Source organism: Triturus cristatus, chromosome 9 (assembly GCF_964204655.1).
Source record: "Triturus cristatus chromosome 9, aTriCri1.1, whole genome shotgun sequence".
Taxonomy (NCBI): Eukaryota; Metazoa; Chordata; class Amphibia; order Caudata; family Salamandridae; genus Triturus; species Triturus cristatus.
The window spans coordinates 879,663,754-879,677,509 of record NC_140592.1 but is presented as its reverse complement, the minus strand read 5'-3'; the positions used below and the strand labels follow the sequence as shown (position 1 = coordinate 879,677,509).

Here is a 13,756-nt window from a genome sequence, read left to right as displayed (position 1 = left end):
ACGGCACGTTGCTCTCTAAGCTCAGCTCTGTACATGGTTCCTCAGAGCCGAGCCCGCCTGTGGCCCCTTCCGTCTATTGCGCCTTGACCATGGGCCAAGATCAGTCCATGGCATAACAGGCTCTCTTAGATCCAACTATTGTTCCCCATCTCCCCCTGTATCCCTCGCACACCAACTCTGGTACAAGCATTGAAGGTTCCCCACACCCGTCAGTGCAGGACTTATAAGGTCAGTTGCTATCTGATGGAATTTCTGCCCCAGGAGAGTGAATAAGCAGTGAGTAGTGTTGACTCCACTGTATCAGAATGACTTTTTGGAGGAGGAAGAGTGATGACGATGTATTGGCTCGATTTCCTGTTAAGACCCTTCAGTGCATGAAATTGAGGGCCGGACTGGGAACCAAAACTGGCCCTGGCAAAGAGCTCGGCCGGCCCCTCTTTGTTACAGGGGCCGATTTTGCAGCTATTCTGCAAAAACGGCCCTGTAACAGAAATGGCCCCCAGGGCCCCAAAATTGGCGGCCCCTGCCTGCGGCCCACCGTGGGAATGCCCAGTGCCCGCTACGGCCAGTCCGGATGGATATCCCAACCTCCAACCTTGCTGACTGCGATAGAACACTGCTGGGGTAAAAGTGTGATTGGTTAGAGTTGAAGCCCTGCTAGATTGGGAGAAAAAGAAGAAAATACAGGTTTTTTTTGTTTTGAGATTAGGTATTGTTGACAGCCTCTGGACATTTAGTAAAGACAGTATTGAAGAACAGCAAGAATCATTGTAATAATTAGGGGTGGGCGGAATTTGCGAAATTAACTTTCGCAAATTATCGCGAAAATGTTTAAAATTATCGCAAACAAGCGGAAATATCGCGAAGATGCGGAAGTTTTTTTCCGGCATGTTCGCGAGAATTTCTGCATGGTTGCGGGTCGCCAACTTACCCATGTGGTTGCTTGCGGGCGCGGCCATCTTGTTTTGAGTTGTCTCGCGGTGCATGATCGCGAGAAGAAAGACGTGATCGCGCGACGCATGACGTCACTGCGGGCGCGAACTGTCGCGAGACAGCGCAAATGGCTAAAAACAATGCAACATCTCATGGAGAACGCGACCGGATCAAGAAAACTTGTCGGCGAACGCAGGGATTCAGGTAAGGCGATCGCGCGCGAGAATGTATTATTTTACAGCGTGAGCAAGAAACAAATTATCGCCAAGCTGCGGAAACCGGAATTTTTGACATTTTCGTGCTCTCCGCGGAACGTGAAAATGTCAAATTATCGCAATTTCCGCGAACGGAACAAAATTTTCGTCCAGGCCTAGTAATAATGGCGAGTGAGTCACCGAGTCAATATATTTTCATACAAGTGTTGAGTTGTACGTTTTATCAAACAGCAGCGTTTGACTTCGAAACTGATTGTATTCGGTGCTTTAAATGGAAATATAGAAGTGCAGGTGTTCACTATTTACAGTACCTGTTTGCTGCTGAGAAGTGCAGGTACTCTCGCATTAAGTGTATTGCAGTAATGCTGAGAAGTGCCGGTACTCTCCCTATCAAATGAAAGAAGGGCAAGTACTCAGTACCGGTTAGTACCTGCCCATTTAAAGCACTGTTTATTTGATAAAATTATTATGATTTACTTAACACTACTTATGATTCTGGTACGCGTTCAAGCATGATTTATGCTATGTACTGAAAAATTAGTCCCAGCACGCAGTGAAAAAGAATATCTCGTGTAAATATTCCCACTCTCGATTTCCTGGCGATGAGGATGCCAGTGCTAACATCGGTGGCGGTGACAGACATTCTCTTGAACCGCATTAATAGACGATACAATAATATTTTAAGGGCGCACGTGATGAATATGTGGGAACCATATGCGAGAGGGCGTGAAAGCAGCGCGGAGTTTGCACGGATTGTCCCGCGAAGGTACAGCTGTGACGCGTGACATTTGTGCCTACAGGAGCAGTGAAGCCGCCTCAGTGAAAGCTGCCATCAGACTGGGAGGGCAGGGGGCCGGGAGGAGGCGGAGCCGCCGCCAGCGGAAGTGACTCTGCTGTCAGCAGTGGGCAGCAGAGCGCCGCTCTCCCAGCCCGCTTTGTGCGCGCGTGTATGTGTGTGCGTGTGTTGGGTCTGACTGGAGAGCCGCACACCCCCTGCACCTCCGCCGGAGGATCAAAAAAAAAAAAACATGGCAGCGGCGGCGGCAGCCACTCGGATACAGCTGCCAGCCGGGAGCAAGCACTGCCTCAGCGGCTGAACCGTGATACCAACATGAGCTGCGAGGGACCCCGACATGAGAGCAGGAGCTTTGCACGAGTGAGGGGAAGCCGGGGAGACAGCAGCGAGCGGGTCCTGTCTACCACAGCCTCTGTCCAGCGGATGCCCCAGCAGCAGTGCCTCCCGCAGCAGCTTTGATTTCTGCACACAGCAGAGCCCTGCGGTCACCTGGCAACCTTTACTGGGTCTGCTGCCCCTTCAGAGGAGATACCCACTGCCCGAGGAGGAAGGATATACCCCCCTCTCTCCGGTAAAGATGAGGTGAGTGCCCGTGAGCAGCTGGCAGCCCGTGCATGGGCAGGGAAGCCTGGCCCTGTCATGTGCAGAGCATCCCAACTGGTCAGAACGAGGGAGATCTGTCACTGCTGACCAAAGGGGGGTGCAGTGGGGGCCTCGATGGTGCGGCATGTGCATTGTGCAAAGTCGTGACTTGTGGAATGGTGTAGTGTACCAGCCCCACAAACGTGTTTATTGTCGTGACTCGATGTATTCCATACACTGGGTTGATGAGAAGAACAGATGTGATGAGGTAGAATCAGAATGGAATGGCCCCCTCTGGGATCTGTGCCTTCGCAGGTGTTGCAACTCACTAGGTACCCGGAAATATATTGTGTAAAGCAGCCTGGTTCTCCGTTGCTGCCCCGCATGGTTACCCAACTCTTCACAACGCTCCCGGCATCAATCTAACGCCGTCGTTGCCAGTCTGAAATAATAAAAAAAGAAAACAAGCGGCCTCATGTCTTTCAAAACAAAGAGCACTGTTCTTCGTGCTGAACGCCCGTTTCTGTGACAGCTTTGTGCAATGTGTGGGTTGTTTGCTGTTCCTTCTACCGGTGTTATCTTTGCATTATGCAGACGATTAATTTAGGCAGGTGATTTCAGACAGATTTCCTGGCAAGCCCCGCTGGAGGCGCAGAAACACTAACCTGCCTGGCACAACTGCTGGGTGTGCTTGGTTCGCCCGCTTGGCATTTCAGCGCCGGGGCTGCTGCGTCTTCCTGACATCTCACCAGACACAGAATTGCCCGGCATGTGAGCGAAGGCAATTTTGAGCGCTGACGGCAGGCAGGTTATTTATTATTCTAGCATCATCGCTGCGACGCCAAAGCGTGGCTCATCACATTTATTGCCCAGCGCGAGCGCGTAGCCATATTTAGCTGCCTGGGATCTTGAATCAGCGCCCCTTCCTTCTGTTTTCACAAGGACCTCCATGTTCAACGCTTGCAGCATTGCAGACACGGTGACAGGGGCTTGCTTGCGTTGATTTACGTTTTTCCGGTAGCATGCACCTTTATTATTTTGTTTTGAGGAGGGGGCGGTCCGCTGTAGCCGCTGAAGGCAAAGAAGGTGGGGGCAGTGTGCTGCAGTCCGCCAGGAGACGGTGCTGACGTATTCTGCAACGTTCAAATGTCAGAGCGAGTCCCCATGATGGGTTATGCCAAGCAGCAGCGAGAATGGCACGTTTTGTGAGGTAATGCAGCTACTGTACTTGATGCTGGTCTGTGGTTCCGCTTCAGAGGCAGCAGGCTGGGTCCCACTGCACACTGCTGGGGTTTAAAGCATCGCAGTGGCGCCCATGCACCTTGGGGATTGTCTGGTGTTATGTCTCAAAAAGAAGAAAAGTCCGAATGAGGCTACAGATTTGTTCCTTCAAGTTCAACTGAATTTTATGAGCCTTGAAGCATGTCGCGCGCCTTGGGTTCTCAAAAACCATATTCTTATAGCTGTTCTCTGGTATTGGGTAAAATAAAAATACAATACTATATTACAACCTAAGGCCACAACCCGATTGCTCATGCAATTCATGTGACATCAGTCCTCGGGGAATATGGATCATTTTGTAACTTACAGTGATTTGAAATGCCCTCTGTGCGGTATGCAGCAGTAGTAAATGTATTGTATGATTAATTAAAACCTTAACAATATAGAACATTTTGAAAGAGAATTAAAAAGTAGTTAGTTCATTGTAGTGCCTTATGACATACAGGAGTAAAAAGTAGGACAAGTGATTTAAAATCAATTATAGTTGTCTTGATGACAGTGTGGTTGTTTGAAGTCAACTACAAAATCCAGTGCGACTGGATTCAAGCTAGCCTGGCTGAAGAAGGGTGACATACCCTGAAACCGGTCCCAGGATGCTTGTTTCCGGTCCAGGGAGGGCCTGGCCTGGCAGTTCAGTCTGGACTGTTCCAATGGGGCACAGGGTCAAGACTGATTTGCATATGGCTGGGTCCAAACTGGGGTGGTGTAGTGGGCAAAAGAACGATGAATTTAACCCAGATCTTTTGACTGGGGGAGAATGTTTGCATTGTCAGCATTCCGTCCATCATTTGTTTGCTGTAAAAATGTTCGCCCTTAGTGGGATGGGTATGCCCAGACGTGGGTCCCTTGCTCGCTGTGCCACTGGATTCAAGCTAGCCTGGCTGAAGAAGGGTGACATACCCTGAAACCGGTCCCAAGTTGCTTGTTTCCAGTCCAGGGAGGGCCTGGCGTGGCCTGGCAGTTCAGTTCAGTCTGGACTGTTCCCATGGGGCACAGGGTCAAGACTGATTTGCATATGGCCGGGTCCAAACTGGGGTGGCGTAGTGGGCAAAAGAAGGATGGATTTAACCCAGATCTTTTGACTGGGGGAGACTGTTTGCATTGTCAGCATTCCGTCCATCATTTGTTTGCTGTCAATTACAAATTAGCCAAAGTGCACAGTGCATTGGAATAGATAGATCTTTGTGGGCCATGTAACCTTCACAAGCATATGGTATCAGAGAATAAAATACATATTTTAAAATCAGCAGTCATTACATAAAAGATTATGTTATTATTTAAAATCTGTTGCAAATAAGCCAGGGTGCATTATGTTAATCGGCACTCATTGCTGCACTTGATGTGGTTTTTTTTTTTTGGGGGGTTTTTTTCAAGCAAGTCCTGAGTATTTGCCAGTGCTTGCCAGTTCCGAAGGGACCACGGTAGATCAAATCCAGGTCATAGTATCGCTGCAAGTCCTTAAGCCATGGGTTCAAAAGAGTGGCTTTAGTAGTGTCTGCCTAAAATGAAGTAGTGACTGGCAGCAGCAGAGTAGGTGCGGGAAAGTTTCAAGTTTCAAGTTTATAGCCACACAGCCTGCACTTCGCAATACTGGAGATGAATGACCAGTTTGGGTTGAAGTCTTTGATTTGTAGTGTCATCATCCTCGCAGCCACGATTTGAGTGACGCAGGCTTTCTCAAGAGAATAACTAAGATATGGCTCTGGCTTTAGGCAGACTCGGTATTCATTGCCGTACTAGGTTACCAGGGCTTGTGAGAGTGGGATGGTCTTGATATTTTCCACATCAGCAAATTTTGAGGGGAATCTTGTCTGTTTCGTCAGTATGCTTTTCACTGCTATATGCAAAAGCGATGGAGAATTTAGTGCGCTTAAGTCTATTTGAAGGGCGTCTGCTGATGCCATTAGATATGTGCTCCAAGGACTGTTTTTTGTTTTGAATATATTTTGAAGGACAAACTTCAACGTACCGAGCATGGCCGTAATGCGCCTGTGGTAATATTTTAGGATAGAGCCCATGTTGGTCCATTTTAGGACATCCAGGCCAAATTCTAATCTCACCAGCAATCCCCTGGTATAGTACGGCAGCCTAAACACTTTTTTATAGGCTTTTAGATATGATATTAACGTATTTTTTAAAGTAGTCCCAGGAAAGCCTCACTGCAATAAGTGATGGCAGATGGTAATGTGGCTCTAAGCACTTTTCGGATTGGAGCTCAAGTAGGGCTTTCAAGGGAGGCGTTCACACGGCAAAGTCTCGTGATAATTAGTGCGGGCTTGTCTTTAAGGTGCCACAGATGTGTTTTGGCTCCACCGTTTACCGAAAGCCAAGTACCCAGGTAGTTATACGATTTTGCTCTTGTTATTTTTAAGGGACCAGTGACGATTTATTTGCTTGCGCATCCTTCCAATTTATATCACCTTTGTTTTTTGAAGTATTTACTATCATCTTGTTTGTCTTGTTATATGTATGAAGAGCGTTAAGGGGGTCTCTGGATCCTCATTTTTGAATTATCAAGGCAAACTATTTCATCCGCATACTGTAATATTGTAATCTTGGTTGTTCCTATTTTTGGGGAAATTAGATTGGCGTGGTTTATTGACATAGACATATCTGCCGTGTACAAGTTAAAGCGCATTGGGGCTAGCACACATCCTTGTTTTAGACCTTGATTGGTATTTATCTTTTTTGTTAGAGCAGTGTCCGAGAGCTTGACCCCCGCCCACGTTGATGAATAGAGTGTAGTAATAGCATTAAGCAGGTCCCTTGGAATGCCTCAAACCTGGAATTTGCTCCATATGATGCCCTGTCCACCAGGTCAAATGAAGACGAATAGTCAACAAAACATATATAGAGAGCTTGTGATTTCTGGGTGTGCAGCCCTATATAAGATAAGTGATTAGTTAATTGCTTGAACAAATGCAAATCTAATTGTGATAATATCCTTAGGCTGGGGTGAGGCCGCAATACTTTGATATATTACTATATAATATTTGCTTATTGCGGTCCAGTTGTGACACCAGTACTTGCCTACGATGAGAAGTTGCTGTTGCTGCTCTTCTCCAATATGGTTTTGCAATTGAGCTCAGACGTCACAATGTAAGTCCACAAATTGTTGATAACACTTCCTTGAGCTCAAGAAAAAGAGAAGTGTCTCTTCGGATTTACCAGAGATTTTCTCCCTGTAACATCAATACGAAATGATTCTTCTTCATAAGTGGAAATATGGATGCGTGCCCGGGCAGCCGATGCACAGACCCTTCACTCTTCCCACATAGAAACCATGACGCACCAAGCCATGGACCAACTTTTGCAAAGCCAAAACATTCACTTAAAAACCATCTCATCCAAATAAAATTCCTTGCTTTGCAAACCACTGTGACTACAAATGAAATACATCACTCTAGAGTGCACCTTATCAACCACCACTCTTCAATTGTTCACCATTTTTAGAGCTTCCTGACGTTTTAAACACAACCTCAACCTGTTGTCCATTGACCATTGGACTCATTCTTCCTGAAGGTTTGTTCATGCCTATTAAACAGCGTATAGAGTTTAAATCTCTAACACTTGTGCATAAGGCAATTTACGGAGGTGCCACGGACGATCTTCAGAAACTTTTTGCACCGTATATTCCCTTACGTACTCTCAGATCGGCCACTCAAGGTCTTGTCAATGTGCCAAAGATAAGACGAGAAAGCTGGGGTGGCCGAGCAATCACACTCCGCGCAGCTAAACTCTGGAACAAGCTGCCTCAAGCTATGAGGTTTCAATCCAACCTGCAGCTTTTCAGAAAGAGCCTAAAAACCAAGCTTTTTGCAGCTACATAGGCCATACTATTTCGGCCTCTTTTTTGTCACCACACTCACAGCGCCAAGACGCCTCGGCATTCGAGCGCTATACAAACATATAAACATGAACTTCTGAGAGAGAGGCTCAGAAAGAGAGGATGGAATGGAGCACTATGTATGTACCAACTCCTGCAAGTCCTCATTCAGGCGTACCTTTTTTCTGGTGCCTGACTGCAGACCTCCACACATATTCCCTCTGTCTCCAAGAGACTCAATTTGATATTTAATCCCTCTAATAGAAGCTCGATTTTCATTGAACAGTGTCTCAATCTCATCTCGGTGCTGCTCATCATCCAGTTTAAACATTTTCCTGGGCAAATTTAATATCCACTAAGAATCCAAATGACCCATCAATTTCTACAAAGAACGCATTCCTGAGACAAACAATCTCTCACTAGTCTAATAACATTTCTATATCTAAAAGGGTGCACCACTGACATAATAGCAAATAAGAAGTTCGTCTGAGTCCAAAAGCCCCTACATTTTAGATGGTCAGATCACAAGTTGATTCCCTTCATAATCCGCATTGAAAGCATAAAAATCCCAAATCCTGTGGTCTATTTAAGAAAGAAGTTATTTAGAAATGAAACATCAATATCGCTGATCAAGAAAAACTTAACACACTAAATACTCATAACATAAGTCTTGGGAAATCAACAACACAGTGTCTGACTTAGTTTCACATCACAATGTGATGGTGGCTGGGGCACTTGACTCTATAGACCCACTCAAAAAGAAAAAAAAGCAAGTGAAATGCTTCACCCCATTTTACTAAAAAAACTAACCAACGAAAAGGAGAAGAATAGGAGATTAGAAGGAATTAGCCAGAAAAATGCTTATTCATGCAATCTATGCACACTTAGACATGGTAGGGGTCCTTATAAAACATGCACAAGAAATACACATCATCTTCAGAAGCAGCCAGGCCCAAAAATATGCTTGAAATGATAAAAATGAAACGTCCTAGCAGTTTGTGAAACTCTCTTCTTCAGTAGAAGGCTGTAAAAAGTGTGCATAATCCTTCACAGAAAACATCCCTAAAATAAAATAAGAAGTGACATTGTTTCTCCATAATCAGAAAATCCAAGCAGACATATGACATTTAAAAAATGCAAAGGTGAATGGTGTCACTCTGCAAAGCAGTTGCAAGCATAAAACCTTCATTTCAGATAGACGACCCCATACTGCCTTTTTATCCAAAGTACACTTTAACTGGAAGAACCCATTAAGCCTTTACTCAAGAAATCCTAACAAATGTAGAACCATAGCAGACAAGTCTGTTTTGTCTAATCCTCTGCAGAACGACATACTGACTCAATTACAAATTTATATCTTAGACAGTAACGTTGAGGAGACCGTCCGTCTGGTCTAAGGTCAGAACATAGCTTAAAATCTGCTCCTTTAGTTGTTGGCGATGCCCGTAACATCTAAGCTAAAGGTACGTATTGTTCTCTGGTATGTTTGACCTCTCTGTAACACCCAGCACTATACACCATAACCTACTCCAGAACACACTTCCGCCAAATCTTGGTGTTGAACACTTGGTGCTAAAATGGTTGTCTCTTCCATCTCTGCAACAAAAAGATGGAAATCCACCACAGGAACCTCTGCCCCAATAATGGACGTCTTTATATAAACTATGCCTAAGTCCTTCTAAAACAGAATCCTTACTAATTTTTCCCGCACATGATGATACCACAATTCAAAAATGGTTTGCCTCTCTTTTTCTGTTTGTTAACAAGGTGAATGCTCTCCGATTCATCCTTAAAGAGACTTCACTTGGATGAACCTTTTAAACATTTGATCAAAGGTGCACAATTCTAGGTGAGGATTTTAGGAAAAATAAACCCTTACATTCCCTGTCAAGATTTTTGATATGGTCTACAAGCTCACATTCTTCACAGAATGGAACACAGCAATGCCCTCCTGATAGTTCTTCCAAAAGCCAGACTTGTCCTCCTTGAAAAGTTCATGTGGCCGCATGTCTTGAGGAAGGCATTTGCTGCAAAGACACACATACATCAGCCTAGTGCTAAGTACATCCAGTAGCTAACTCACGAAAGTAAATGCTCTTACAAACTTACTTGCATTCCCTATAAGTCAGCGTATTTACGTGCTCTAAAACATGTATCTGGGGGAGCACGCTCTGCTAGAAAATACAAGCTTTATACTTGAAAGTCTCTACAATTCTCAAACAGAAAACATTGATTGAGGCCTTCACTGGTGCATCACCAAACTATAGAACTCTTCCTACCTCAGGAAAATCCTCACTTTAAACACATTCAAACAAGAATTCATAAAGTTCTTGACTAATTGTTACTATAAGTTAATTAAGCTCATTATGGTGCCATGAAGCTGTTATTGGCTTTGTATTTTTTATTTGGTGCTTGTTCCCAATATCAATGTATATTCAGATATTGTTTCATTTTGGCTGATGCTGACTGAATTATTTTATTTAATGTGTGCATAACTGTTGAGTAGAAATTCTGCAGTGATTTCTTGGCATCCTTTTTACGTGCAAGGACCTGCCTCCTGTGTGGAAATTTCGAGTGATCCTGACTCATTTTAATAGCGCTGTTGCTCATACATTGTTGTTTATATCTCTTACGTTTATACCTGGTGACTCTGCTCATGCAAGGACCTGTCTTCATAATTTTACAACGTCAGGGAACATTTATTTGTCTGAACAAGTTTCCTTCTATTGCTTGTAACATCACATGTTGCCCACCTCTCTGTAAAGGTCTTTTTTTTTTTTGCACTGCACCTAAATTCTATGTACTACAACTTTGTTTTCTATACAGCGCACGGATGCGTAGCCTGTACTATAACAACAGATAAATAAATAAAAATAAAATACATTTTCGTTCATATCAATCTATCATTGCGCATTTAGTGGCAGATTTACAAGCCCCTTGCGCCACTTTTGCACCGTTGTTGCGTGACTTAAGTTGCGGCCCATTTACAACGTGCCGCATCTAGGGAGATGCGTCACGTTGTGAAGCCCTGCGCCACATTAAACCTGCGTCAGGTTTAATGTATGCAGGGTGGGCATTCCGTCGCAGGAAGCCCCGTAAAAATGACGCAGTGAAATCTACAAGATTTCACTGAGTCACTTTTACGTCCATGCTGCGTCAAAACCCTGCGCCTGCTTGAAGCAGGCATAAGAATTGACGCAGCATATTAGGCATAGGGCGACCCTGAGCATTGCTGGAGTTGCGTCGTGCTTGTGACACGACTCCAGCATTGACTTTTCCGTCAACAGATGCGTCAGAATTTCTGACGCATCTGTCAATCCTTGCGCCATGGTGCGCCGTATTGTAAATACGGCGCATCCATGGTGACGCAAGGATTTGGCATGTTGGCGCAGGGAAAGTGACGCATCTCTACAGATGCGTCACTTTCTTGTAAATCTGCCCCTTACAATTTACAGTGTGAGGCGCAATACATCCCTGCGCAAATCCAAGTTTTGTACTTTCAAAACCAAAAAGTCTTAACCTGTCTGAAGAAAAGTCCAACGTGATGCCTGAATCTGCAAAGTTATTTTTGAATAGAAAATCACATGCTGATTCTTCTATGCTACAGATGTGCAAAAGCTTCTCTGTAGTTATGTTTTTTTTCTTTCGAAACACATTTTTATTAAGTCAGCAGATAAAATAGCCACATTTTTGACAGGAGGAGTACAATAAAAACTGATAGGTATGATGGCATTCAGGCTGGTGACTTATATGTGACATTTACAATACAGAAACATAAACATTTCGGGCTTGTGAACATCAGCCCATAACTTTACAACCAAGTGTGTCATGTACTGTGCAATAGTCGATGTACTCTGTAGCTATGTTCGAAATGAAGAATCAATAGAAAATTATATTTCATTTTGTATTAATAACTTTTTTGAGTTGTTAGCAGAATCTATAAAAAATTAGATAGAGATCTGCTTCTGTTGCATATGGTTGATCGTTCTGAGATTGGTAACGATTGATCAATGTGTTATTAAATAGTCACTTTTCAGGGTGGACATGGGCAATCCACACATTCATTTTTGCTCTCTTTTATAACATAAACTACATAACTGTTTATAACAATTTTCCTAGGAAGACAGAACTTGGCCAAAGTTAATCTATTTTTGGGGTTAAGTAAATCCCTTTAGGACCTTATTTTAATTTTTTTATTAGATATTTATGATTAAAAAATCAAAGATAAAGGCTTGAAAGAGTAAATCTTGTATTTCTGTCTGATTAAGTTAGAGGACTGATTCATCAGCTTTGGTTTGAAGAAAAAATGTAAACTGACTTTAGAAAACCTCTGGTTTGTGCACTGACATTGGCAGTGCTTAAATAAATCAATCTGACTGGACGAGAGGAAATGAGATTTTTCTCTTTCTCTAAGGTGAACCAAACATACATATCGTGACCCACACTCCACAACTTTTTGATGTCGGCAAACGCTGATCGTAAACTGACCTCAAGAGGAATGTAGGCAAATAAAGAGGCGTGAAATATTCTTTGTTCCCCAAGAAAATACAATGTATAAATCTAGCCTTCTCATGTTTTCAAGAGTCAGAAGCATTTTACAATCAATGGTCTGAGCTAAATAAAGTTGACACACTGGAAGATAGCAGTTCCTGAATCAGATACTGAACACAGTCCCTCAAAGTTCACTGAACAGCTGGAACCGGGTCACAAACATCTGCCCTCTTTTTAGTGATTATGATTAAGAGCGTGTTCGGAACCAGAAAAAAAGTGTTCATGTACCAGAAGCCCAGTTCTCAAGCTAAAAGTCTCATTAAACTAATTATGATCAGTTGAATGTTGAAAAATGCGAGATCAGATTATAAAAAATAACAACAAATATGTTTTAAAAAACAGAATTACCACTTGAAAAGCATACATTAAGGCTTTACGCAATGTTATAGTTGAAATATAACAAACCAACACAGAATGGTTATCAGCCGCTCCATAAATGTACACATGCCGAACTATAACAGAAAGACGCACATAACTATGAAGCATTAGGGTAGAGGTAGTCCAGGTAACCAAACCATAATATCCCTTGCCATACGTTTCTTCAGTGAATATTAATATCGTGTTCAAAACTAATCCAATAACTCATTCTTTAAAGATTTGCTTGAAGTGAACGCCTTGTAGTTTCACAGGAAAAGTCCATGGCTAGTTTTGGACACTTCAGGCATGCCCACTTGTCTTTCTTTTCTATCTAAATTGTGCTATTCCAACAACCATGTGGATCTACAACTCGTATAGACTTCTAATGACAACCTTACTTCTCTTTTCCAGCCACTATTAAGGTCTAGTTTTCTTCTTTTTTTTTTTTCCCCCCCCCGAAAGGCCATTTGTGATTTAGTAGTGTTACTAGTCAAGTAGTTATTCTCATAATGGGTCACAAGGGCATTACATTCTGTGTAGCCCAGTTACCGTGTTATCAAATTCAAACATGTTATCCGCATACCTCAAACAATTTTTTATTGTATCCCCCATACACACATTAGGGCACATGACCCCTTGACAGAATCAAACATGCATGTATGTTGGCTAGCAATAAACTAAAGAGCAGGCATTCTAGAAGGGAACAATGCCCACGCCATTCTTATAATGAATTTTCAATATATACTCAACATCCAGTAGCATGATACATTTCTAAAGATTTGCGGGGATATCAAAAGATAACCTGTTCCAATTAAGTAGGCACCTTCAACCCAGTCAATGTGGGCCATGAAGTTGACGTAAAGTTGACAAATGATACTCGTAGGGTCCCCACCCATATGACTGAAAGCGAGACCCTGGTGCACTACACTAAGACTGGGACAAACACCCACTTTTCCCTTTGTGATTTGTCATTTCTATATGCCAGGCTTTCTAATCTAAGGACGGCAGACTTTGAGAAAATGTAATAGAAACATCTAACATCAGCTTATTTCTGTAACTCTTTACAAAAGGCATTCATTTGAACTCTACTCCCAGTTTCCAGCATTTGCCTATTCTTTAGAATTCTGCAAAAAAACAGAGAGATGTTCAGCCCGCTATTGGAAATTTTTAATCTCAGTGGTGGCTGGGATCCCACCTCGACCAGCTTTCCACATG

At 43.3% G+C, this 13,756-nt stretch overlaps 1 protein-coding gene across 9 annotated transcripts in view; it reads left to right on the top strand.

Moving 5' to 3' along the window:
- Nucleotides 1-2,034: 2,034 nt before the first annotated feature.
- EVL (Enah/Vasp-like) overlaps nt 2,035-13,756 on the top strand; it is a 546,687-nt gene continuing 534,965 nt past the window's right edge. For 5 of the 9 annotated variants that reach the window (XM_085626391.1, XM_085626388.1, XM_085626384.1 and 2 more), the window contains exon 1: nt 2,035-2,526. In XM_085626391.1, coding sequence (XP_085482517.1) covers nt 2,522-2,526 — 5 coding nt within the window. In that variant the 5' untranslated portion in view covers nt 2,035-2,521. Of the gene's footprint in view, nt 2,527-3,276; nt 3,737-13,756 lie in introns of those variants that run through there. The other 4 variants (XM_085626382.1, XM_085626386.1, XM_085626374.1 and 1 more) reach the window with 4 other exon arrangements.